At 45.9% G+C, this 27,296-nt stretch overlaps 1 protein-coding gene across 13 annotated transcripts; it reads right to left on the bottom strand.

Annotated features, from left to right (window-relative positions):
• Positions 1–2,022: 2,022 nt before the first annotated feature.
• On the bottom strand, positions 2,023–12,054 carry GPR61 (G protein-coupled receptor 61). Of its 13 annotated transcripts, XM_081194204.1 has the most exons (4): positions 11,519–12,054; positions 7,281–7,372; positions 6,973–7,099; positions 2,023–3,886 (listed from the first exon to the last, which is right to left on the bottom strand). In XM_081194204.1, the coding sequence occupies exon 4, from the start codon at positions 3,525–3,527 to the stop codon at positions 2,163–2,165; it is 1,365 nt and encodes a 454-aa protein (XP_081050330.1). In that variant the 5' UTR covers positions 3,528–3,886; positions 6,973–7,099; positions 7,281–7,372; positions 11,519–12,054; the 3' UTR covers positions 2,023–2,162. The 13 variants fall into 13 exon arrangements, with proteins under 13 accessions (XP_081050330.1, XP_081050320.1, XP_081050327.1 ...); XM_081194194.1 differs by having other exon boundaries at positions 6,973–7,372; XM_081194201.1 differs by lacking the exon at positions 7,281–7,372.
• Positions 12,055–27,296: the final 15,242 nt, after the last annotated feature.

Raw genomic sequence — 27,296 nt, 5'->3', positions numbered from 1 at the left:
CTGGACTAGAAGTAATTCACTAGGGAATTAAACAAAAAGTTTGCAGTGTGGTGGGTGGGTGGGCAGGGTTTAACAAACACACCTTTCTTTTCACCAAGGCCCCCTCAATAGGGAGGCTGGGGGGGAGCAACAAGTTCCTTGAAAAAAAGGGGGGCAGTAGGATGAAAGCTGTTCTAAGTCATTGCTTAATTTGAGCAGGGATGCGGGGGAAAGGCCTGTGTTTATTAGGTGTTTTCCAATTCAATTCTGAGATGGAATGATGTTGTACCTCTGTCAATGCCACCTCCAAACAAGTCTGACAGCATCACACCTAGTTTGACCGCTCTTGAACTGTATTGCTAGGAGGATCACTTCTAACAAAATTGGTGGTGCCAAGTCAGACGTAATGCCTCTAAGAAGGAAGCATTGTGTCGTGTGTATGTGTTTGTTTGTTTAAAACTGCTAGTGTCTTGGAACTGTGGCTGCTTTGCCAATTGCTAGTCCAGCTTCTGCTGGCCTGATTTCGTTCAGATGCTTTGGAATACAACCCCTGCCCCATCAGCTCCAGCCACCACAATCGTATTGGCTGGGGCTGATTGGAGTTGTGGTCCAAAACATCTGTAAAGAACCAAGCTGATGATGGGCAGCAGGGCATCGGTGAACATGCCGCTCACCCACAAATCTCTGCATCTGGAAGCATCCCAAGCGGAACATCAATCTTAATCAGGAGGTGTGAAGGATGGGACAGGAGGTAGGGAATAGATAGGGAGCTGAGGGACGATGACTCTCAATTCACTTTGCAATCTGGAGACAGCAAGACCCCTAGGCCCAACTTTTAATCAATTGCTTGGTAGACTGTGTGGGAGGAAGAAGGCAGTTAATGATCAGGCTCCCTGCTGATTCTGGGAAATATTACATGTACTGGGCCATCACCATCATCAATAAAACCTTTTCTAAGCTTGAGTTCCTAGATGTTGTTGAACTGCAACACCCATCATCCCCAGCCAACAGGGAGCAAGGTCAGGGGTGATGGGAATTGTAGTCCGACAAGAATTTGAGGATCCAAGATGGAGGAGGCAGATGTACATGACAGCCCAATTGGTCCACCAGCATAACATGCCTTCCCACCCCACCCCCTACAGAAACACATGGGGAGTCTAGAGGGACAGGCTGCTAGGGAGAGGAGGCAGTGGGCCTCTGCGTGCTCCATGCATCAAGACCCTTTGCCTCCGCGCCACAGCCATCTTTTGCAAGAGCCCTTACATTTTCAAACTAGCAAACTCAGTAAGACAGGTGGCATTTACTTTCCCTTACAGAAGTCAGTGGCTTTGGATGACTGAAGACCCAGGTCAAGTGATACAAAGCCTGGCTCCTGTCGCTGACCTTGAGATTGCCAGTGTCTGGTTCACTTTCTGCCATAGAGCACGTTCCCCGTGCTTCACTGACTTCGGCAACAGAAAGGAAATACAGTCCTTCAGAGCGAAACGTTACTAGTAGGACACCAAAATGGTTCTTTAAAATCTTCCTCCATCATAAAGGTCAGTTGTTCTGCCACAGCTGCCTCCATCCACCCCTGCATGGCTCAGTCATGTGGGGCCCCAAGAACAATGGGCAACCTCACTCCATCCTTTGAGTTAAGGGACACCAGCTTAACAGAAGATAAATTAAGGGAGGGAGCCCTGCTTGCAGGCCCTTTGTTCTTCAACAGGGCTAACTTCCCCCACACAGAAGTTCATAGCAAATGATAACATTGCTAGGTGGCAGCTATCAAATAAACTTTTGTAAACTGGCAGGGGGTATGGATGGATGCTGCTGGACTTCAACTCCCATCAGCCCTTGCCAGCATGGCCAGAGATGCTGAGAGTTGTAGTCCAGCAACATCTGGAGGATGTCAGGTTCTCCATCCCCGAGACAGATGTAAACTTCTGGAAGTCTTGAAACATGAGGCTGCTTCTGACTCCAACCCTTAAGAATGAGTTGAAATGCAAATGGGGAGAGCAGTTACCATCAAACGGAATGAAATGACTGAGATACTAGTAGGAGCTGTTTCTTGGAGCGATAAGTTCCCAAATGCCATTGTTGTATTTATTAAGTGCTCCCAATCTCCCCCGCCCTTCATCAGCTGTTATGTTCTGCATTATTTCACACACCAATGAAACTTAGATTGTCAAGTGCAAAAAGAGCTACAACTCAGGTTTGGGTGAACGTGCAGCCCTGATGTAGCTGTCGGATACAGTGATGTCACTGTTCATGTGCTGGTCCAGGAACTCCGAGGTCTCTTCTGCAATTTGGCCTGGGATCCGGAAATCAATGGTCGGCTGGTCCCTTTTAGGGCTAGGATGGGTAAGAGTGTTTCTGGCCTCAGCATTGCAACCTGTCCCTTGTAGGAACTGCAAGAAGTTCTCCTCAATGGAGCCTTCTCTGCTGGGTAACCTGAGGTCTTCCTCTGGTGGCTGCTTGAAGAAACAGGTGAGGTGCTTGCTCAGCTCTCCTCGGATCTGTCGATTGAGGCACCCATAAAAGAAAGGATTGGAGGTGAAGGAAAAGTAGCCAATCCAAGTAACCACATTCTCTGTCTGCCGGCCGGGAAAATGGGAGCTCAGCACAGAGTAGAGATGAAAGGAGAAGTATGGCAGCCAACAGAAGAGGAATTGGCCCCCCACGGCCAGGAGGATGATGACAGCTTTCCCACCCCCAAACGTCCTCTGAGGGGTAGTCCGAGGGGCTCCTGAACTAGTCACCATAGTGGATCTACTGCTAAGGGATTCTGACCGCTGCCGTGGGGTCTCCATCCAAGTGGGGAGTGGGCCATGGTGCATGGCAGCCACTCTGGCCACTTTGAACATGCTGCAGTAGACAACCAGAATGATGAGGACAGGAAGGAGGAAGTAGAAAAGAGCAAAGAAAGCCACAAAGAATTTGCAGTAGGCACTCCGACTCCACTGCAAGGTGCAGCTCTGTCCCCCATAGGCTGCTGAACTACTGGCACGGTCTTGGGAGAGCCAGCCCAGGATAGGGATGATAGACATGACCACAGCCTTGATCCAGACGCCAACCAGGACACAGACAACCAGGCCCACAGTCATTTTCACCTCGTAGCGCATGGGGTGCACCACATAGTAGTAGCGCTCAACGTTAATGGCCGAGATGGAGAGGATGCACATGGTGATGAAGCAGACGCTCAAGAACAGGTAGATGTGGCATATGGCATCCCCAAAGGCCGTGCCGTCAAAGAAGGCTGAGCTGGACAGCATAGCCAGAGGCATCAGGGTGACGGCAGCCAGGAGATCCACCAGGCAGAGGTGGAACACAAAGACGAACTTCCTCAGTGCAGGTGTCTTGATGATGACTGTCATAATGGCTACATTGCCTACAATGGCTGTCAAGTCAATCAAGAGCATGAAGAAGAGGCCCACCGACTCAGAGGCCACATCTCTGGTCTTGGTGTCGAGGCTGGAATTGAGGAGCAGAGAGCTCTGGCTTGTCTGCAGCAGCCTCCTGATCCTGGTGGAATTCCGCACCCACTGGTTGGGGAGAGAAGGCTCCATGGAGAATAGCACCTCCCTTCACAAGTCCATCACCCATCCTATTCTGGGTCCCCAGGGAGTGATCAGAGAGAATCGACAGTGGCCGTGGAGAAGGAGCAACCCCAAACCCTGGAATCACATTCTTGCCCGTGTTAAGAGCAGAGCAGGAAAAGGGCTCTTATGTCTCCCGTTGCCATTCAGTTCTGTACGCCATTATGTTCTTAATTAAACACAGCCATTTTGCACCTCATTTTGATTGTGCTTCTTTAGATAGAATATCATGGCAATGCAAGAGGACCATGGGATTGGTTCTCGTGATGGAGAAGGGTCTCATTTTGCTGCATCTCATGACAGCCTTTCCCCCAGGCAAATGTCAGCACCTACGAAGAAACAAAATTACAGATTAATGGCTTTGTCAGCCAAAGAGAAAGTCCTGAGATAGGTCTTGTTAAGTTCACATGGTGGTTCTTTGATAAATCCTTAAACAACAAAGAAGACCTTTTTATTTTGCTCCCACATTTCAGGGTACTGTGGAAGGAAGCTTATTTGCTTTCAGAGACCAGTGTGGATTGAGTAATCCTGCAGGTATGCACTGCAAAGGCTTAGCATTGAAATAGCACTTACAACCCCTGCTGTTAACTGCATCTGAAATACCCTAGTTCTGATGGTATCTAAGCTCAGAGCAGGTAATGAGACCCCTTTCCTAGGGGGCTTTTTACAGCTCACTTTCTTTGACCAATGAACATGCCATTTCTACTCATCAGTTACAAGGGATCCAGGTGTCTCCCTCACCAAGTTGCTTTTCTATTGCAGCACTATACCTCAAACTGCAAATTGCTGCTTCTGAGAAAATGTACCGTAGTTTTACCACCATTACAGAGAGTGGTTATGCAAGGCCTATAGGTGCTTATTGCAGCCGTTCTCAGACTGTGAGCTCCATTCAGATAATTCACAGAAAGGTAGAGGGAAAGCAGAAATATCAGCCCTGAGATTGATTTTCTCCTTCTTTTGACAATGCAGATAGAGGCTGTTTTGACCAGAGCTCTAACCTACATCCCATGGATTTCATAATACAGTGCTGGAGCAACATTCTAATTTCCCCCTTACAAGAGAAAAAACTATAAACACTTAAAAGAGCCCTTCTTAGCAGCCTGGACTAGCACACATGCACACACATGCCACCTGTGATTTTCATGTTATAGCACTAGTTCTTGTGCTGATGCTGGCATTGAAGAAGGGGGGAAAGTACAGTGGTACCTCGGTTTAAGAAGAGACCAGTTTACGAACAATTTGATTTATGAACTCCGCAAAACCCAAAGTAGTGTCCCGGTTTGCAAACTTTACCTTGGTCTACGAATGGAAGCCGAACGGTAGAAGGCCACCGGTAGTGGGACTTCCGGAATGGATTAAGTTCATAAACTGAGGTACCACTGTAGTTAATTAAGGGATGTACTGAGATTTCCACCATGTTTCAAATGGCCCATGTGCTGGCCTATTGGATAGTGCCTATGATGCAAATTATGATAGCTTACACATGACATTTTTAAAAACACTTTACTAAATAAGCACTCACGTGCTTTACAGGTCTGGGATGGGAGCATTCATTCAATGTCTGTAAATTAGAGCAGCCTTTCCCTCCCACGGCTGTTGTGCCATCTCTCCTGAACACCCCTTTATTTATGTTGCATTTATTTGTCCGTTTCCAGAAGAAAATGTCTCACGGTGACTCACAAATCCATAAATCACAAAACAACGGCGATCATTTAAAACCAGATACATAAGGAAAATGCAATAAAGCAAAGACATTCTAGAAGTGCTCCAGTGCTTTTTACATCTCACTTTCTTTGACCAATAAACATGTCGTTTCCACTCATCAGATCTTACCCCACACTACTAAAACAGTGCCACTATGAAAGAAGTCAGACTATGAAAGAGGTCAGAAATAAAACCACAGTTTGACCTCAACTGAAAGTCTGGGATATCTATACCATTTTGTTTCTATAAACAAAGTGGGGGCAAATACAGACATGGCTGCTCCTTTGCAGCAGAGTTCAATCCCTCTGCCTATAATAGATAGAATGAAAAATGCCCTATTAAAGAATCATAGGTGTGTAGTGGAATAAAGGCATAGAACCAAGCAGCAATAAACACGAATATACCCAGGCAGTGCAAAAAGCAACCTCTGAGGTCTGGGGGAGACTAACTGTGGCTCAGATCCTCTGCTAGGCCAAGAAATCTTCTGTGCTCAGCAATGCACAGGTGTGGACCAGAGGGGGCATATCAAATGGGTAGACCAATGTCACGGCCCCCAAACCTGCTCTCCCACATTACCTTAAGGAAGACACAAATGATGAGAAAATATAGGTGCATGGAAGGCTGAGCACCTCCCCCTGGGCTCTTTTGGCCAGAGGACCTAACTCTTCTGCCCTCCTCAGACTCAGAGGATGCACCTTCTCCCTCAATAACACTTCCTTTGTTTACACAGAAAGGAAGTCATCACCTGTGGAATTGGACAACCAGCTCCACAAGGAACTATAGTGTAGGCCTTGTCAGAAAACATAATGCCTCAAGGTCCCAGCTCTTGACTGAGGCTAACTTCACAAGCACACGATATATCTAAAGCACATTTGAAGCGCATTGCTTCCCCAAAGAACCCTGGGAACTATAGTTTGCCCATCACAGTCCTATAGCTCCCAGTACCCTGACCTGAGTAAACTACAGTTCCCATGATTGATTGATTGATTGATTGATTGATTGATTATTTTGGTGGTGGGGGGAGAGAGCAATGTGCTTTAAACATATGGTGTGGATCCAACAAATATTGTCAACTAGCAAGGTCCACTGTGAGCTGTCCAGGGTCCTGACCTGTCTGTTGCTTCCACCACAAGCCCAGGACAGCTGGGAGGGTTGGTTCCTGCAGCTGTTCTACAGCAGAGTGCCTGCTAGTGGTGTATTCTGCTTTCTTTCCACAACATGTTCTTCTAGGTTGATGGGTGTGGCACAGACATCCTGTGCAGGTGAGACAAGATGGGTGGGGGGTGGAACTTCCCCCTTGGACATTGATGGGTGCACCAGATCATGGCTGTCCTGCTTGGCTGGTTATCTGGCTGCCACCATGTGCTCTTCTCCCTTGTCAGTATTAAGCTGTCCCACTTCTCGCACCCACCCACAGATTGGCTAAGTTGCCCCTTCTCATGCTGCAAACTAGATAGCTGCATGCAAGAGAGGGGGAGTCTGCAAGGCCCCTGCCCCCCCCCCCAACCTCTAGCAAACACAGGGAAAACACACACAGCATGGTAGTGGTGTTTATTGCACAGTCAGGGACGGGGCAGATTTTGAAAGGTAAAGACAGATGTCTGGCCTTGATGGTCAGATGCTCCAGCAGGGTTCTTGTGCTGAGGGCAGTTGCAGAACAGCAGACAAAGTGTCCCCCACAGCTTGGTGTCCATACTACAGATAGCATCACCTGTTGGCTGACCAGCAGCCATGGAGCTTGCCAGGGCACAGGAGCCTGTCTGGTGTGAGTATATTGATGGGTGCTGTTGGACTTCCTTCACAGCCTGCATGGGATGGGGCAGTCCCATCCACTATGCCTATGGAGAGCAAGAGGAGACATGGAATCAGCAAGCAACAAGCAGAGATCAGCAACTGGAGGGTTAGAGCAAGAGGCTTTGGATGAGATGCAGTCTTCGCACATGGCAAACGGGATGAGGGGAGATATTGGAGGCTGCTGCTGTTGCAGTTAGTACATTATCACAGCATTTCCCTGCTTACCTACATGCAAAACTCTGACCTGGCTACCCCAGCTGTTGAGTGGAGTTGGCTGTCTCTGTTTGGAATTCCAAGGCGACGTCTCTGTTGGGGTTCTAGGCAGAGGAGTATTAGCTTAGGTTTCTATCTGTGTTGCAAGGTCAGCTGTCTATGCAAAATGCTCCTTTTATGTGCATAGCACCATTTCTGCCTCACCCTTGTGAGCAATAAGTGTGTACACCATGTACACCTGGGAACAGAGGGATATAATCCCATGCCACCTGAGGCCACATCTGTACCATGAATAGTAAAGCACTGTTATGCCACATTAATCAGTCACGGCTCCCCTCCCCAAAGAATCCTGGAAACTGTAGTTTAAGGGCATGGAGACTTGTTAGAAGACCTCTATTCCCCACACAGAGCTACAATTCCCAGAGTTCCCTGGGAAGAGAGACTTATTATTAAACCACACTGGGTATTGTACCTCTGCAAGTGGAATAAGGGGCCTTCTAACAATGCTCAGCACTCTTTACAAAAGTCCATTCCCAGGATTCTTCGGGGGAAGCCATGACCTTTAAAGTGGCATAGTAGTGCTTTGAATCATCAACTCGTATAGTATAGAATCAAACATATAGTGCAGAAATTGTTTGAGTTACGGACTTCCTTTGTGGGGTTCATAGCCCTCCCTGTGGAAAGCATCCCATCAGATGCCAATGAGATAAAGAACTAAACAACTTTTAGAAGACATCTGAAGGCAGCCCTGTTATCGGGAAGTTGTTAATGTTTGATGATTTATTATATTTCCATATGTGCTGGGAGCTGCCCAGAGTGGCTGGGGAAACCTAGCAAGATGGGCATAGTATAAATAATAAAATTAATATTATAGTGATGTGCCTTGATTGCATGGCATACCTGAGTACAGTTAGGGATAGGGGACCAAATTTCTCAGGTTCCCATGAAGGCTGACCTACTCTGAATCTGTCATAAGTTGCATCTTCAGTACTGTCCTTCTTGGGACATTTGCCCTCTCAGGGAGCAAGAAGCCAACCTGCTAGCTGGTCCACCCCATTCCACGTATACTTGCTCTACAGTTGTGAACTGTTAGATCAAAATAAGCAGACTACCATTTACATGACATGCAAAGAGTAGGTCTACATAGCATGCTAGTGATCAAATGGTTAGTGAAAGCCAAATCTCTGGGGTTGTACAACCCCACAAAAACATGTTGGGTGTTTTTTAACATCATTTTATTGATTTTTTTTCCTTATTTGACAAATACATCCACCGAAAACAATAAAATAACACAGAGCCTCACATGCTCTACCCATGTTATTCATTTCAAAACAGCCGTACCACCCAGCTTACTCATATTTATATATTAAATGCCACACATCTTAATTTTGATGTGTCATAAAATTAACTCCCGAATAATATAATTTTCAGAAGTTCAAAATGAGATATATTTGCCACTCTTGAAGTTGTTAGATAACAGGAGGAGAAAAAGAAAGCCAAGTGCTCTTACTAGGCCAGTGGGCGGTATTTGAGAATATGCTGTGGAATTAGGTATAAATGAAGCTCATGCCAACAGTGGGTCCACATACAGACCGATGCACAATCTACTTATGATTAATTACGTTTGTTTCAGTCAATGCAGCCTCTCTAAAGCCAGTGAAAAGTCAACCCTTTCAAGTTATGGATCAGGCCCCCACAATAATAATTTAGCACTCTTAAAACATCTGCAGTTGGAAAGTATGTGGTGGGAATCTTAAGTCAGCTGATAAAATCTCAGCACAAACCTCCATCAAGCAGAGTGAGCCAGTGGGGCTGGTCATTATGAGCAGGAGAAAATAAAAATAAAAATAAGGAATTCTGTAGACAGAAGACAACTAATATGAGAACTAATCTTTGTATTGTTGAGTCCTGGGACACTCAGAAATAAGAATCTCAATACAGACTAAGCTTTGGAGATATAGTTTTATCCTGAAGTTTCTTCCTTCCTATTTTGGGGTGTGCTTCGATCGCGTTGCAGTAAATTCGGGTTGCACAAGTATAGGTGATAGGGTGGTCTTGCAAAAGTTTAGACGTCTTGTGATGATGATATATTAATTTTATATACCACCCTTTATCTAAGGGTTACAGGGCGGTTTACAGTATAAGTGTCAAGGAAAGTGATGGACAGAAAACACAGTGTGGGACAACTCTTTGTTTGTCTCTCTGCATGCAAATCAAGATGAATGCTCAATAAACAGGTTGTCCGGAAGCACCCTAGAAGTTCTTCCTTCCAGAATTCCCTTTGCCCTGCCAATCTAGTTTAAGTCCTGTGATAGACTAGCCTATGCTTAGTCCAGGGCATTCTGGAAATCCTGACCAAGGAATGGATATGCCACAACCATTATACCAATGAATCTGGTTCAGAAGTAAAACATTCAGTTTTCCTAAACAGATTTCCTTATCCATTTGACCCCAAGAGTTCTTCTGTGCCCCCACACATGGGATTTCCATGTGCCTCAAGTCCATATCAAGAGCCATAAGAGCGCACGACTTACCCTCCTGAGTTGCATAGAAACTTCAAGGACTGTGTTGCAACCCAGAAAACACCTCCCCCCTGCACACCAACTCAACAAATGGGCTTGAAACATAGCACTGGGATTGAAGTTAAAAAAGCACCTGGCTGGTGATAATAGTTCTGACTTGATCCCAAATAATGCAAGCAAAGTCATCTGTATTCAGCATAGCTCTGCTACACCCATACAGGCACAATAGCTGAAGCAAGGGAACATCTAGTGTGTGGTCTGCTGCCTGCTCACCTAGTTCAGTGCTCCTCTGAAGCATTCCATGGTTGCAATGACCACTTGGGGGACATGGCATTATTGGACAGATCCTGCCCGGTGTGGCAGCTCCTCATTCCTTTCAGCGTCGCCATCAGAGGGGGACTTTGGGGCAGACGTTTCATCACCCACTTGGCAGCATGAACGGGAGGTCCCACCCAAGGACGTAGCGTGGGTTGCCGGTGTCTGGAGCAGGGCAAGTGCTGCCCTGGGCAGCAGTCAGTCCCTTTGCTGGCCAGGGTCTAATCAAGGGAGTCTGTCCTTGCAAACAAGCTCCAACCTAGGAGCAGAGATAAGTCAGAGAAACGCTCAGCCAGGAGCACCACTGTGTTGCCTCACCCTCCTGTCCTTGCAACTCTGGGCAATGCACATGACTCAGGCACTGCTTTTCTGCCTTCCTCTTCCTCCCACCATCCTCTTTGGGTGACTGTTGCACCCTCTCCCTCTCAGCCAGCACAAGGGTGGGGTGTGGGTGGGCGTCCCTTCACCAGCCACAAGTAGTAGCAGGTGCCACCACTGTCCAAGCCCTGAAGGCCCAGCTGGGGCTTGGCTTGCCTCCCCATGGCTCCAGCCTTGATGGAGGAACCTGTCGTGGGGCACTTGGTTGTGCCCCCTCCAAAATTTGCACCTCGGACCACGGCCCTCCTGGCCCACCCTTGCTATGCCACTGCTCCCACCCCAAACACAGCAGAGCTGGTTTGCCACATTTCGAAGTAAGCAATGAGCGACACCTTGCTGTCTAAAGCTCTGTGGGACCATGAGGTCCAGGTCTAAAATGACTGAACTCCTCTTCTTCCACATCTCTTCTCTTGTCTCATGCAGCATCTTCCTTCTACAGAGCAAAGAGGCATGGAAGCTGCAAGCCTGCTCTGTGATGTCTGCCCTGATCAGACCATGAAAAGAAGAGTCTGTATCCCACTGCATATCTACGTCCAACCACAGACATTTGGCCTTCTCCCTCGAATTGCCAGATGACCTTTCATTGATAGGATGCCCCTTTAAGAAAAAAGTACTGCTCTTTATCTCATCATTGCACATCATAGGTTTCCCTCATTCCCATACTTCACACTTCTACATGTATGCTCCATATTTCAGGAAATGAACGGCCCGAATCTCTGAAATGCTTACCTGGCATGCCTCCTGATTCAGAAGCGATTACACAGGTAGGTGCAGCTCTATATAGCCACACGACAGGATCTGCTCTGTCTAGAAGAGACACCCACTCTCTCACACATAGACCAACACCCTCCTCCCCAATTCCTGCTCACATGGGTTTCTGCTGTGCTGCCTTCAGCCTTGCAAGACAAAGAGCTCCCAAGTGCTGGACTTTTAATTTATTTCAATGGAAATATCAACAGACAGTTTCCCACCCTGGGGGAGGAGGAGGCTGCTGCTCCTGCTGCCCACACCCTCCTCCTGCCGGGTCCTCCTTACCTTGAGCTACCCACCTGTCCAGTGCTTGGAGACCCACCTTACTACCAGTAGGCCTCAGCTTGTGCCAGGAGGGAGGAGAGCAAGGATCTTGCAATCGGAGGGGAATCAAGGCTGGTCCTGTTCATTCCTCTGTCCTACTGCTGGCAGATTAGCTCCTAGTTTCACATGCAAGAAGGAGCCTACCTGCAAAGCTCAGGATCTCGTTGCTCTTTCCATTTAAGTGCATACATAGATTTGAGTCCCCATGTTTCGCCTCCCTGGTGCTTATGCCTATATCCATCTCAGCTTCTTAGGGAGAATGGACTGGCTATATGCTTTTCTTCCACCGAACAGCACATACTAGGCACCTGGGTGATAGGAAAGCACTGGCAATAACCTACCCTAGAAGTCTGCATGCTGCTGCCTGGCTACACAGTTGCCTATTCCCTTCTCTCTAATCCAGACTTCAGTTCTCATACCTTCCCTGTGCAGGCTTCCAGCATACTGGGTACCTCTCTGCTGCTTCTCCTCCACTGTAGCCGATGCACAGATCCACTGCAGTGAAGGGTGAGAGGCAGCCAGAAGCTTGGAGAGTGTGTCAGCTTCTGGGTCCTAGAAGCCTCCTCATTCCTGTTTCAGGATTCCAGGTTTTCCATGTGCATGGCCTGATATTCCAAAAGGGTAAGTAGGGATACAAATTCCCAACTTTAGAAATGCTTGAGGGTGGCTAAAGCATCCCCTCTCCAGCTGTCTTTCTTTGGTTGGAGAAGACATTTTAAAAATTAGCAGGATTTTTGCCTTGCTAAGTATCGTTTCATTTCCAGCTTGTGTTTCATCTGTGATCTCTGTCTCTGTCATATTTGTTGTAGTTTTATTTAATGCATTGCTTCATTATATGATGTTGCAAACTGCCCTGAGCAGTGCATAGGCATTAGAAGGGCAGGATGGAAATTTCTGTACAAATACAGTGGTACCTCAGGTTACAGACGCTTCAGGTTACAGATGCTTCAGGTAACAGACTCTGCTAACCCAGAAATAGTACCTTGGGCTAAGAACTTTGCTTCAGGATGAGAACAGAAACCATGAAGCAACAGTGCGGCAGCAGTGGCCCCATTAGCTAAAGTGGTATCTCAGGTTAAGAACAGTTTCAGGTTAAGAACGGACCTCAAGAACGAATTAAGTTCTTAACCCAAGGTACCGCTGTAAGTAAAAAAGATCCAGCTGTAGCTCTCAGAAACCACTATTTGAACATCAATAACTAATCTAAACCGAGGAACAGAGGAAACTGCCTCTGGAAACACAGGCCGTTGGTACATCTAGCTCAGCTTTATCAACACTGACTTGCAATGGCTTTCCTGGATTTCAGACCAGGGATATTTCCAGACCTGACTGGAGAAGCCAGGGACTAAAACTTCAGCCTTCCACATGCAGAGCAGATGCGCTGTGGTCCTTCCCAATGTTTTGTGGAGTTTTCCCACCTCTCTCCCTTCTTCCCTTTAGTTACAGCGGCGCACTATGCAGAAGATGTTGGCTCTTTGCAAACCACAAGCGCTATGAATTTGCTTTTAAAGCCAAGATTTTCACACAGGCACACCTACATGGCAAAATCTCTGCTGGAGCTCTGAAAAGGTGAGGGCTGCTCTGCTCCCTTGGCCCCTGCTTAATGCTGTGGGGCAAAGGCTGGATTCAAACATATCCTGCTTCCTCTACACAGAGCAGATGGAGCATCTCTGGGAGTGAAGACATATGACCTGACAGGTTCCTGGTTATAGCTGCAGTTTCCTGGCAGCAACTCACATGAGTGCAAGCCTACATTTTATGTTTTATTTTTTGGCCTCTCCACTCAGGCAAAGCATTGCTGAAAAGCAGTGGCTGAATCCAAGGATGTGTCAGTTCAGTAGTTACTTCCTCTGTACAGCTGTATTCCTGGCAGCCATGACCGGGAATGATGAAAGCGACAAACTTTTGAATACTTTCATAAATCAGAACCGTTTGTCCTTTTGGAAAATTATCCAGTAAAGTGTGACCGTTAAATCTAGCACATTCAGCTTATGGGAGGGCTGGCCCTACCATTAAGAAGAGTGAGGAACTTTCCTCAGGTGGCAGGTGCTGAGGCGGGGCAGCATCTCCATCTTTTCGAAAGACTGAGCTGTGTGTGCCATGCAATCCTGTTGCCCTCAAATTCAGTGGAAGATGCTGTCCCTTTGCCAGTGCTGAAGTGCCTTTCAGTGGTTAGTCTAGTTGGCTTCTGTAGGTGGGATAGGGCATGATCTTGTCCTTTGCCTCGGGCAGCAAAACGCCTTGGGTCAGCCCTGCCAATGAGAGCAGCATTTCCTAACACCAGACAAAGACATTTGTGTGGTGGATTCTGTTCTGACCACAGTTGCTAACCGTTCCCTTGGCGCTGGGCGTTTTTACAGCTGAAATAAAAAATCACAATGACACGCCCATGGTTTGGTTTAGAGTTCATTTTTCTTAATAAGAGACAGGAAAATAACATACCCTCTGGAATTTAACAACTGAAGTTGTTGCTCTTTTTGCTTCATGGTACTACAAATCCTTACCTGCTGCCTTGTGGAACATCTTCGGGAGTAAACCCTACAGAAATCCAATTAGCGTCCCTAAGACAGTTGTATGCCTCTTTCCGGCAACTCGTTCAGTCAAGCTGGTGCAAAACATATTGCCCTGCTTTCTTTTGGACCGCATCAGTTGGCCGAGGGGAAGGGTCTTGTTGTCTGGGTAGCACAGTACCTCCATACACACTGTCCAGGCTTGCACCCCAGAGAGGTCACTCCAGTGTTGCTAATGCAGCAAAAACAACATAGGAGGCAGCACTTACAAGCAGGTGCTGTGATTCTCCAGTGGTTTGACTTCACCTCTGGAGATGGACACCATTGCTTCTTGAGACAGACGGAGGCCAACCACAGCTACAAATCCCATATTAATTTACAGTGGTACCTTGGTTTACGAACAGTCCTGTTTACAAGCTATTTGGTTTACCAACTCTGCAAAACCAGAAGTAGTGTTCTGGTTTGCAAACATTACCTTGGTCTATGAACGGAAGCCAAACAGTGGAAGGGCACCGGCGACGGGAGGCCTCATTAGGGAAAGCGCGCCTCGGTTTAAGAATGGATTTGGTTTAAGAACAGACTTCAGGAATGGATTAAGTTCGTAAACCGAGGTACCGCTGTATAATGCTGTGCCACTTTCCACAGTTCAAAACTGTCTAAATCAGAATTTGTAAGAAAAAACCCTGGGGCCTAATTTGATCAATAGAATGTGTGGTATCTGGTGGGCAGGACCTGTGTGTTTGGTCTGGGACCAACGGCCTCTTCCTGTTTCTTGCCTCAGACTCGCCTCATGTTATTGTATTTAGTTTTTCTCATTAAGTCATTTTGCTACCATTTTCTTTATTGTTCGAGCTTAGTTTACATTTACGTGAGCCACTTATTTTTCTCAAAGAAAAAGAAGCTCTGCTGAAGGAAAGTGTTGAATGTCCTAAACTGTGTGAGTGAGGGGATATTCCCAGTTTGCCTGGACGATTGATTTTGTTAATCATTCCCCCACCTCCACAACAGAATTCGCCAAAGTGCTGCTCTCCAGATGTTGGTGCACTACAAATCCCATCACCCCTGACTACTGGTCATGCTGGTTGGGGCCGAAGGGAGTTGTAATCCAACATCTTCTGGAGGGCATCACATTGACTAACCCTCATCTAAGGCAACATTTGCTGTTTCCATTTGTGTTCATATCATCACTGGCTGAACTGTTCCAGTACACAATTACAGTGGTACCTTGGGTTACAGACACTTCAGGTTACAGACACTTCAGGTTACAGACTCCACTAACCCAGAAATAGTACCTTGGGTTAAGAACTTTGCTGCAGGATGAGAACAGAAATCATGCAGCAGTGGCATGGGGGCAGCAGGAGGCCCCATTAGCTAAAGTGGTCTTCAGGTTAAGAACAGTTTCAGGTTAAGAACAGACCTCCAGAACGAATTAAGTTCTTAACCCAAGGTACCACTGTACCTATTTAAAGATATGTCCTCTCTTGCAGAGCACTGCTCCTGACGACACTTTGGGCACCAACTCCTTGATTGTAGCCATCTCCTTTCCACACAGTCTTCACAAGAGTGTACAATAAATGTACTTTTTCTTTTCATTTCCCCCCCTTCAAGGTTGCACTTCTGTTCTTAGAATACTGCATTTTCTAACAACTCAAAAGAGCGTGATTTTTGTACATGGTGAAATGTCATACATTCCTGAGGCTGCACTTCTCTTTGCTATTGTGTGTTTGCTATGTAGGATGTTGTGAAGCCCTCTTTCCTGAGTTCCATGAGACAGAACCATGAAAGAGTCCAGTTCCAGGATAGTAAAACAGACAGGCTAGAATTTAATGAACTGGCACATTGAGTATATGTGATGAATGAACACCTTGTTGGCATCCCTCTGTCTTGAGATACATTGGAGAGCACCTCCAGGGGTGAAGTCAGACTGCTGCATGACTTCCCCAGGAAGGAAACTTGGGCAGCGCGTATGGAGGTCCAGAGGACAATAACCTGCTCTTGGCCTCGCTGATGTGGTCCAAAAGAAAGCAGAGCAATACATTTGGTACCAGCTTGGCTGCAGGAGTTGCTTGAAAGGATGTGTACAAGGCACAATCCAACGGTTTTAGGGACTCCACTCTGGATTTGTAGGGTTTATTCCTTAGCCTTTTCTCTTCTTGAAGCTGTCCTGCAAGGAAGCAGAGGTTTAGGACTAGAGTTTTTCTTCTCCTAGATGGGCTACCTTCCCAGGTGGATGAGTACCCCAACCCCCCCACCAAATATGCATTAACTGAAGAAGACAAAATGTTCCATCTTGGAACAAATGTCAAATTAGCATTAGCTGTGCAACATTATTTCTGTCAGAGATTAATAGAAAAATATTTACTGTTTCCAGTGAAGAAAGAATCTGTTCCCTATTTTGGATAGTATATTTCTTGGAAGTTTATTTACTGCTGCAATATTTATTATCACAACCCACTGTAAATGAAATAAAATTTGATAATAATAATATCTGCCAGATGGGATTCCACTGAGTTTTAAACCACTGCAAAGAGTTTTTGCTGCTTTTATTGTACTGTGGTTTTTTTAAAAAAAAAAAAAAACAGAGAATGTTTGTTATAAGGTAGCATTCAAAAATATAAAAAGTATGCAAATAAAATTAAAAAAATGAAAATTACATTTTGTTAATATGAAAGCAAACTTAACAAAATTTAGTTCTGTTAATATTAAAGCAAATGTCTGAAAAAAAGAGACAGAGCAAAGCTTTTTGTCCAATTTAGCTGTGGAAGCTTTCAACATCTTTAATGTTGCACAAAGTTTTGCATTCCCCCCACCACCACAACAAGTGCACACTGGGAATTTGCTGTTCACTCACTTTTTATGGAGCTTCTACATAATGCCATGAAGAAAGCATACCTCTCCCATGTTTTCTCTGTTTTGTTTCTGTTTTTCAAGACAAATATTTTTCATCCAAGAAAACAGGACTTCTTAAAAATTAAAAATTGATGCTTTTGAATTATGGTGCTGGAGGAGACTCTTGAGAGTCCCATGGACTGCAAGAAGATCAAACGTATCCATTCTTCAGGAAATCAGCCCTGAGTGCTCACTGGAAGGACAGATCCTGAAGCTGAGACTCCAATACTTTGGCTACCTCATGAGAAGAGAAGACTCCCTGGAAAAGACCCTGATGTTGGGAAAGATGGAGGGCACAAGGAGAAGGGGACGACAGAAGACGAGATGGTTGGATGGTGTTCTCGAAGCTACAAACATGAGTCTGACCAAACTGCGGGAGGCAGTGGAAGACAGGAGTGCCTGGTGTGCTCTGGTCCATGGGGTCATGAAGAGTCGGACACAACTAAACGACTAAACAACAACAACAAAAATTAAAAAACAAACAAACACCAGTGGAATATCTGTAGAATTTCCCTATATATAGATGGCCTATCACACTGCTTTTCTGGCTTATTAGACTGCTCTGGGCATTTTCTATATAATGTTCTAGCCATTTCCTTCTCTGTGCTCTGTCTCTCCTCTCTTACTTTAACCCTTCTCTTTCCAAGCAACATTGCCTTAAATCCAGGGCTTTTTAATGGAGGAAATCACCAGAAATGAGTTCCGGCACCTCTTAGGTGGGTGTCATTGCCATTCTAAGACAAAGAGGCAAGTTCATGGTGAGTTCTGGCACCTTTTTCTAGAAAAATAGCACTGCTTAAATGCATTCCTTTTCTCTCCCCTCAACCCCCCTCCACTACACTGCAGCACTGAGTGGTATTATAGAAAGCTCTTATGAGTCCTTGATGATCAAATTTCAGTAGCGGGATTCAGTAGTGTCGGAATTTGCTGGTCTGGCTTATTTAGGTTGAAGGAGAACACATAGAACACATTAAGGATGAATAACCAAAAGTGTTTTCAGCTCTGCCATTAGAGTACAAAAATCATGGGAACAATGAGCCCTTTTTGTTTGAAAATGAACCTAGCAAGCTTTTGAAGCACACTGCATGGTATGTGTTTTAATCTGGTGCTTCAGCAGCGCTCTGTTGAGGCTAATGTCTATTCTTTCCCTTACAATGTTGTTCTTATATCTGGAACAGAGAGGGCAGCAGGATGATAAGGTTCCAAAGAAAACCTTCTCTTTAAAAGTTTCACTTAAGGTTGTGGTCTCTGTTATTCTTAACACCACCTTGTCAACCTGGTACCCTCCAATGGTTAGGCCTACAACTCCCATCAGCCCCAGCAAGCTCAGCTGAGACCCTCCAAGTGTCCCTATTTTCCAGGGATGTCCCCAACTTAGAGAAACTGTCCCGGTTTCTGATTTGATTCCAGATTGTCCCACTTTTCCTTAGGATGTCCGTATTTTTCATTGGAGAAATGTTGGGGGGTATGGACTTAACCAACCCCCGAGCCATCTGAAGGCAATCCTGTATAGGGAAAGGTGTTTTTTTTTAAAAAAAAAAGTTTTATGTTTCATTCTGTTTTTATATAAGCTGGACGTTGCCCAGAGTGCCCAGAGTTTGGTCACACACACACAGGGGCGATAAACATCAACAGACAAGAGAAGCTTCTAAAAAGATAAACCCAAGTAGAAGTATTCAGAGGTACTCTCATCACCTTCCCGTTCTGACTACTGAGGAGTTAATTTAAGGCTCGTGTGTGAAAACGCCATAGTTATGCATTGTTAAGACTGTTAAGCCCAGCACAATTCCAAGTAGACCTTATGTACCCGACAGCATCCAAGGTCTGTTACACTGAACAACTGGTAAAGCTGTGAACTTGGGAATGTGCAGAGTTCGCTATGGTAGTAGTCGTCCCCCCCCCCCCCATCAAAGTCCTGCTCAGTTTGCTGCCATCTTCTAAGCTTTTCCTAGTCAATACCCACAGCCTCACAAATCTATCTTAGCATCTTACTGCATCTACCATAGGGACCAGAGAGATTTCTCTCCCCCACCTCCTTTCTTAAACGAAAGCCGAGGCTTTCTCGAAGACAAATTCTGCACGCGTGACCAAATCCTGTGCTCGCGTGCTGCGATGAACTATGCACAGCCCTATTTGTGCAACTTTGGCTGACAAAGGCATCAGCGAGGAATAAAACCTGAGACGTGCCAAGCACAGCTCGTGTAGCGCTGTGCTGTGGCCTCTCCCCAAGGGACCGAGGCTGCTATTTAGGGATGCATGCCGCTGCTTATTTATATCTGTCCCTTCTCTTTCTCCTGCATCATCTCCTTTAATTTCAGGGAGACAAAAATAGCACCAGCCAAGGGCTGCTGCCAGTTTCCCACAGCAGTGGCCAGCCAGAGACTGCTGCGCTTTCAGCCTCCTTTCCACCCTAACCAACCCACACGGGCAGACATTTAGCAGCTGCTGACACACCAAAGGGGAGAGAGAGAAAGAGGGGGGAGAGAGAGAGGCTGAGTGCCTCTCATCTTTTGTAGCTGCCAGCAGAGCCTCCGTTGACTGAGGATATCTCTGCCTGGAGAAGGCGATGCATATTCATGCGGCAGCCACTACTGGTCACGTGTCCCCATTGCTAGGTTACAAGGACCCAAAAATAAATCCTTCCAAACTAGATTAGAACAGAAGGACCTCAGATGAACTGTGTTCCCAAAACTGTAGTAGGGGACAGAGAGCTAGTTATAGCATGGATATTAACAAGGAGACGAAAAGAGGAAGACACAGGGAAGCCTCTTCAGGGGGTGGGGGGTGGGAATGGTTCTCCCTGATCCAGGGCTACTCCTTTTGGGGCACATCCATCCTTGTGCAGCCAGTGCTCGTCAGTGGCGTAGCGTGGGTTGTCAGCACCCGGGGCAAGGCAAGTAATTTGCGCCCCTTAACCCGTGGATTTGCGCCCCCTAACCCTAACCCCCAGATGTTGCGCCCGGTGCGGCCGGCCCCCCCTGCACCCCCCACGCTAAGCCACTGGTGCTCGTTCAGACCCAGCTGACCACATGTTGCTCTCTGAATCTCGAGCTCCGTGGTGCTACACTGCCTTGGGAGTCGGCCAGGGTTCACTTGCTCCGGTGGGGGAGGGACAATGCTGGTTGTGCTGTTGACAGTGGATTGGTCTGTTAGAATTCCTGCTCCCTGACTGCAGTCATGGGATTTTTGTCTATCACACAACGGTGTATGTTTTGACTCCACAGAGTGGGAAGTGACGGAGACAGGATATTTGTGTTACTGTGTTCCATGAAGTGGGACTATTGTCCTTTGTTCTTTTTCTCTTTGCTGTCTGATGCTAGAGAGAGAGGGAACCATGTTGCAGTACTCCGTTTGTGTTTATATGTAAAAACAGTAGATTAGCCAAAATGCTGAGTTGCTAAGGTCTGTCATGCAAACTGCGAAGACTCTGCGGATCCCAAAGTGTGCCTGTTGGCATTGGTCGCTGCGATGCTCGGGCTGAAGAAAGCTCATGAAGCTCCCAAACGATCGACCAGGAAGGAGAGAACATGCCAGTCGGGCATGTGTCTCTGCCCGGGTCCTACCCGAGTGTAGGCTGAACTCCTGACATGGTCTGCCTGTCCCCTTCAAGGACTCCTGTCTCAGATTCCCATCTGGAGACTTATTGGGCAGGGTGTAGGTGCACAGGCAGCGTTCCTCCAAGAAAGAGAAGGTGCAATCTCTCCCTTGGGACATTCTGCACTCATCACAGGAAGCCGATTGCACACTCCCACATTACTCTCCGTCACACCGAAACAGCACATCTAATACGATGCATAAATGTACTGCCCAGAATCAATCTTCCCGTCCAAAAATGTTGGGTTGTTTGGGGAAATTCTTTGGAGGTATGCGTGGAAAGGTCACCCATGGCAAAGAGGATAGAAAAAGGTTTTCCCCCTCTCTCATAACCCTAGAACAGGGTCACCCAAACTTGGGTCTTCAGCTGTTTTGGATTACCGTTCCCATCATCCCTGACCACTGGTCCTGCTAGCAAGGGATGATGGGAGTTGGAGTCCAACAACAGTTGGAGACCCAAGTTTGGGAATCCCTGCCCTAGAACATCCAGTGAAGCTCAAAGTTGGAAGATTCAAGACAGGTGAAAGAAAGCATTTCTTTGTGCAGTGCATAGTTAAACTATGGAACTCCCACAGCAAGCACTGATGGTCTCCAGCTTGGATGGCTTGAAAAGAGGAGTAGACCAGTTGATGGGGAGGGCTATCAATGACTACTAGCCATGCTGGTTCTGAATGCCAATTTCTGGAAACTACAGGAGAGAAGAGTGTGCTTGTGCTGAAGACCTGCTTGTCGGTTTCCCACAGGCATCTGGTCAACCACTGTGGGAATGGGATGCCGGACTAGATGGGCCATTCGCCTAATCTAGCAGGCTCTTTTTATGGTCATTCTTTTAAAAATGGAGAGCTGCACAATGGCCAAACTTGTACATCAGCTACAAGGGTCATTTTTCAGGAACTGGGTCACCTGAAGATGAAGAAGCCTCGTTGTTAACATTTGAACAAAATTACCCTGCTAATGCAAATAAAGACCAACCTTAGTCTACCAGTAGTGCAGAGAAAGTGTCGCATTGCCTTTCAGGAAGGATAGGCTGCATTTGCCCTGCGAAGCACCCCAGAGTTGCTTTGCTCATATTGCTGCGAAGGAGGCAGTATGTATTGCAACCCTGCAGCATAGTCCAGAGTTTCTTGATGAATTGTTCATTCATTTATTTGGAAAATGCAGGGGGGAGAACTGTCTAATTTATTGTAGCAGCAACATGGGGAAGAAGAAAAGGGGTGATTAATTGCTTTCCCACAAATGGAAGGGGGATTCTTGTGAGTGGTACAAGCACTTCAGTGCTGGGGCAAGAACTTAAATTCAAACAGTCGTACCTTGCTTTTCGAACGGCTTCGCTCTCAAATATTTTGGCTCCCAAACGCCGCAAACCCGGAAGTGAATTCCGGTTTGCGAATTATTTTTGGAAGCTGAATGTCCGGCTTCCTGCAACCAATCAGAAGTCGCGCTTTGGTTTTCAAATGTTTTGAAAGTTGAATGGACTTCCAGAATGGATTCTCTGAGTGGTTAGACTCCAGGGGTGCATCCGCTTACCCAGGTTCACTTTCCTTGGGAATGAAGGTCAGCGGAGAGTGTGGTGTCTTTAGGATATATGGTTTTATTTACGCGTATATACAACCTGAGCTCACAGCATCTTGTTTCCTATTGCTTTCCAGAGCAAGCCCAGAGTCCAGCAAAAAGCAAACATGTATCTCTCTCCAGATTCCTGCATCTATTGTTTTTCGGTCAGGTGAGGAAACACCCGCCCATCTGTTTCTATGGCAACCTCTTTGGACTTGTAAATCACGGTACTTAACTAGCCAGACAAAGTCATTACCTGAACAGAGGAACTGTTTGGGCTGGTTTCCTCTTATAGATGCTACCCCATTTGGAGGATCACAAGTCAGGAAAGGGTACAAGGTATCATCCAGACCGACTCCCTTGCCCCTGCCCCAAATTCATAATAATTTGAAGACTCAGTAATATGACAGCTCAAAACTTGAGAGGAAAAGAGAAAACACATTTTAGCATGTTGCATATTGAACACCCAGTATATTTTTATACACTTTGAGGGGAAAATGTTGCTTTTAAATGGCACAGATCATTTTGCAACAAATATTGTACATTTGAATATTCAGGGATCAGTAGCCAGAGAAAGCAGGAATGGAGCCCACAGACCTTAATTTGTCAAAAGAGAGGAGCTGAGGTTCAGGTTCAGCCAGAAGTCACAACTTCTAACCCCTTAGTCTGTTATAGTGGTACCTTGGGTTAAGAACTTAATTCTTTCTGGAGGTCTGCTCTTATCCTGAAACTGTTCTTAACCTGAGGTACCACTTTAGCTAATGGGGCTTCCCGCTGCCACTGTGTGACTTCTGTTCTCATCCTGAAGCAAAGTTCTTAACCCGAGGTACTATTTCTGGGTCTGTAACCTGAAGTGTCTGTAACCTGAAGCGTCTGTAACCCGAGTACATGTACTCTGTGCATGCTCAAAGGCATCATTTTTATAGTTGCTTTGCATGTCATCAGTCAGTAGCCATTATCTCAGGCTGCAACAGAGGAGGGAAAAGGAGGGATGCAGAGCAACCATCCATTTTGCCAGGCTCCTCCCTCCATCAGCTGTCACCTGGCAGGAGCCATTACATCAGGCAGGACCACTCCATTGCAGCTGAGAAACTAGCAACTTCTGTTGCCTCTTTGCCTTGAACTTCTCCACCTGGTCATTAGAAGAGCAGCCTGGTGGATCAGGCCAAGGGCCCATGTAGGCCAGCATCCTGTTCTCACAGTGGCCAACCAGATGTCTCTGGGAAGCCTGCAAGCAAGACATGAGCTCAACCATTCTCTTATTTGCCATGATAATAACTTGTTTACTTCTTTCTTCCTCCTTACCAATCCATTTTTCTCTAGTGTCATGTATTTTTAGTCTGAGGGCAGTGACTGGGATTTATTTTTTATTTTTTTTAGTAAACAATAATACCCTTGGGAAGCCTTTTTTGGTTGAAGTGTGACAAAAACAAAACCCCTGTGTTGCAATACAGAATAATATTTGAACAGATTTTTTGGTTGAAGAGCAGGATGAACATTATTAAAATAACTCAGTATTCCAGAACTGGGCCCTGGACAGTGAAAAGTGCACTAGCATTGACCTCTGGTGAGTTTTGCCCACTGTCCCATCATTCTTACCTGTGATTTGGCCCAGTTGGAGTCCTTTAATTCAGTTGAGTAAGAGTTTGGCTTAAGGGAAAGGAAAGGAAATCAGGAAAGCACCACTGAAAGGGAAGGAAGTTTCCAGGCACACAAAGAACAATATTTATTGACCCACAATGCATTTCAAACAGAGTTCTGCCTCGGGGGAACTCTTGAGCAAGCAATTTCAATCTGGTATCTGCAAACTGTTGCAAGTCAGTACCAGATAGCAGACGTACCAGGTTGAAATGCTCAATAGTGCTCCTGATGATGTGCTTTGCTCAGTAAATACATATGTTCCATGTCTACCTGGAGACCTCCTTCCGTCCTTTCCCACCAGCTAAGGGGTGGGTGTGTTTGGCATGTTGCATCATTTGACAGTAAGTAGTGTTTTTATTTACTTTCAAAATAGCAGCCATGGGGAGGTGGTCAAGAATGGAATTGTGGCGCATCAGGAGGGAGCATTTAACTCCCCCCCCCGCCCGGTGCTTCAGTCCTGGGGGGAAACTAAGACCTCCATTGCAATTTGATACAGAAGACAATCTGTGTCATCAGCATCCAGATAACCCTCAATAAGAAGTGCTGTGGTCTAAACCACAGAGCCTAGGACTTGCCGATCAGAAGGTCGGTGGTTTGAATCCCCGCAACAGCGTGAGCTCCTGTTGCTCGGTCCCTGCTCCTGCCCACCTAGCAGTTCGAAAGCACGCCAAAGTTCAAGTAGATAAATAGGTACCGCTCTGGCGGAAAGGTAAACGGCGTTTCTGTGCGCTGCTCTGGTTCGCCAGAAGCAGCTTAGTCATGCTGGCCACATGACCCGGAAGCTGTCTGCGGACAAACGCCGGCTTCCTCAGCCTATAGAGCGAGATGAGCGCTGCAACCCTAGAGTCGTCCGCGACTGGACCTAATGGTCAGGGGTACCTTTACACTACAGAAAGGGGTGGGGGCAGCATGGGCTCATTTAAATGTCAGGAGGGATTCCTACCCAGAAACTTTGGAGCCTCTACTCCTGTGAAAGGGTGGTAGGGCTCCTTCGACAGGAATCCTCACATCAATACAGAATAGCAGCTAAACTGGGTTAAAACCGGTGTGCAGCTAGTATTAGCTGTGTGTAGTATTGATGCAGTCCCCACTCCTGGTAGAATTTGTGGGCAAAGGTGGAGTGGTACCCAAGCTCACCATTAACAAAAGGGTGGAGAAGTTTGGCACCAGTATAAATTGTTCTCAAAGGACCTGTTGCATAGCTGAGATGAGAGTTGCAGTGAATTCTGATTTGTCTTTGTGTGGATGGGGGGGGGGGAGTACAAGAACACAGTGGACATGGCGTGGATTTTGCAGTTTAAGATTCAGCAGCAGCCTGAGTTTAATGTTTTCCTGTCAGTGGAAATATTTATCACAGGGGGCTTTATTGACATTATGGGTACATATGCTCCAGTACTTTGCCCCAGCCTAAGAAGAGAAGGATTTGTTCTACCAGCAAACTTAATAGCATCATCAGCCAACCGCTTCAGGATGACTGACAGTCTAGGGCCCTTTTCTCACTGAAGTGGTAAACCTGTGCTTAGGCTGTGCCACTTTAAATTGCAGGTGAGGGCTCACATACCCGCCAACATTTCTCCGATGAAATCAGGGAGATCCCCTTCCATAATGATAATTTTTTATACCCCACACATCTTACTGGGTTGCCTCAGCCACTCTGGGTGGCTTCCAACATATATAATAGCATAATAAAACATTAAACACTTTTTAAAAAAACTTCCGTATCCAGATGTCTCAGGGGTTGGATAACCTCATATCACCCAACATTTCTCCAATGAAAATAGGGACAGCCTAAGGAAAAGTGGGACATTCTGGGATCAAATCCAGAAACCAGGAAGGAAAATAGGGACACTTGGAGGGTCTGGGCTCGTTAATGAATACTCCTCCATGCAAATACACACACAGAGAGAAACCCCTTACATATTGAAAATGGGTTGTTAACCCTTTGAAATTAATGCCCATGACTAACTTATGCAAATTAATTTCAATGGGTCCACTCTGGATAAAATTTAGTTGACTACAACCCATACTTTCAGATAGAAGGGTTCCTATTTAGCCTTATCCATAAATGTGTGGGAATTTGTGTGTGTGTGTGTGAAAGAGCATTCAAGCCTGTGAACCTCTACCTGCAGTCTGCAATGGGACAGCCCAGGAAAAGGTTTGCCATCTTGGGCTGCAAGCCTTGACCTAATCTACCTGGGAGTAAGCCTCATTGGATTCAATATTGCTTACTTCTGAGTGGACGTGGCTAGGATCGCACTGAAAGTGGGACTTCCTACAGATGTAGACTGTCACGTTATTCTCTATGGTGGGGGAGAGAGAACAAATGACAGAACTTCTCCCCTTTGGAGGATTTGTATAGCACTTGACACCTGTTGTTTCCAGGGCAACCGCTGAATAGGGAAATGTGTCCAGTTCTGGACATTAAAAGTACCACTTGGCAGCATGCCCCTTACTAACTGCAGTAATGTACATACATACATAACATGTATATTTGTGTGTGTGTGTGTGTGTGTGTGTGTGTAGATACAGGTAGAAAAAGCTCAATATGGAGGCCAATTGGCCGAAATATTGGGAGATATTGGAACAAGAAGGAGACAGATTACAGCTGCAGAGCTTTGAAAAACTAAAAAACAAAGTACGGAATTGGCTTCATTGTTATCAAATAATGGAGGTTTATAATTTGGATAAGAAAATTGGGTTTCAGGTGGAGAAATCAAAATTGGAAACAGAACTGTTAGAACCCAAAACTAAGAACTTGTCAAGAATGTATAACTTGCTGTTGAAATGGAATACTCAGGATGAAACGGTCAAATCTGCTATGATTAAATGGGCACAAGACGTTGGACATAATATTATGTTTGCTGACTGGGAACAGTTGTGGACCACAGGTATGAAATTTACGGCATGTAATGCCCTAAGAGAGAATATTATGAAAATGATATACAGGTGGTACATGACCCCAGTCAAGCTTGCAAAAATCTATCATTTGCCCGACAATAAATGTTGGAAATGTAAAGAAACTGAAGGTACATTCTTTCACCTCTGGTGGATGTGCCCAAGGATTAAGGCTTTCTGGGAAATGATATATAATGAATTGAAAAAGGTATTTAAGTATACCTTCTTGAAGAAACCAGAGGCCTTTCTCCTGGGCATAGTCGGCCAATTGGTGCCAAAGAAGGATAGAACTTTTTTTATGTATGCTACAACAGCTGCAAGAATTCTCATTGCAAAGTATTGGAAGACACAAGATCTACCCACCTTGGAAGAATGGCAGATGAAGGTGATAGACTATATGGAATTGGCAGAAATGACTGGCAGAATCCGGGACCAGGAAGAAGTGTCGGTGGAAGAAGATTGGAAGAAATTTAAAGATTACTTACAGAAATATTGTAAAATTAATGAATGCTAGAATGATGTTTGATAGAAATTAAGTGGTTTCTAGCTGTAATGCTTTAAGAGAATATGAAACAAAGGTCTATAAATGGGTAAAAGCTTAATGGTAAGGATTTGCTGAACTAATAAATTTAAGTGGAATACAAAAAAGGGAGGTA

The sequence above is a fragment of the Podarcis bocagei genome (assembly GCF_964188305.1).
Source record: "Podarcis bocagei genome assembly, chromosome: 5".
Lineage (NCBI taxonomy): Eukaryota > Metazoa > Chordata > Lepidosauria > Squamata > Lacertidae > Podarcis > Podarcis bocagei.
The sequence above is the reverse complement of the archived record's forward strand: the minus strand, read 5'-3'. Positions and strand labels throughout refer to the sequence as shown.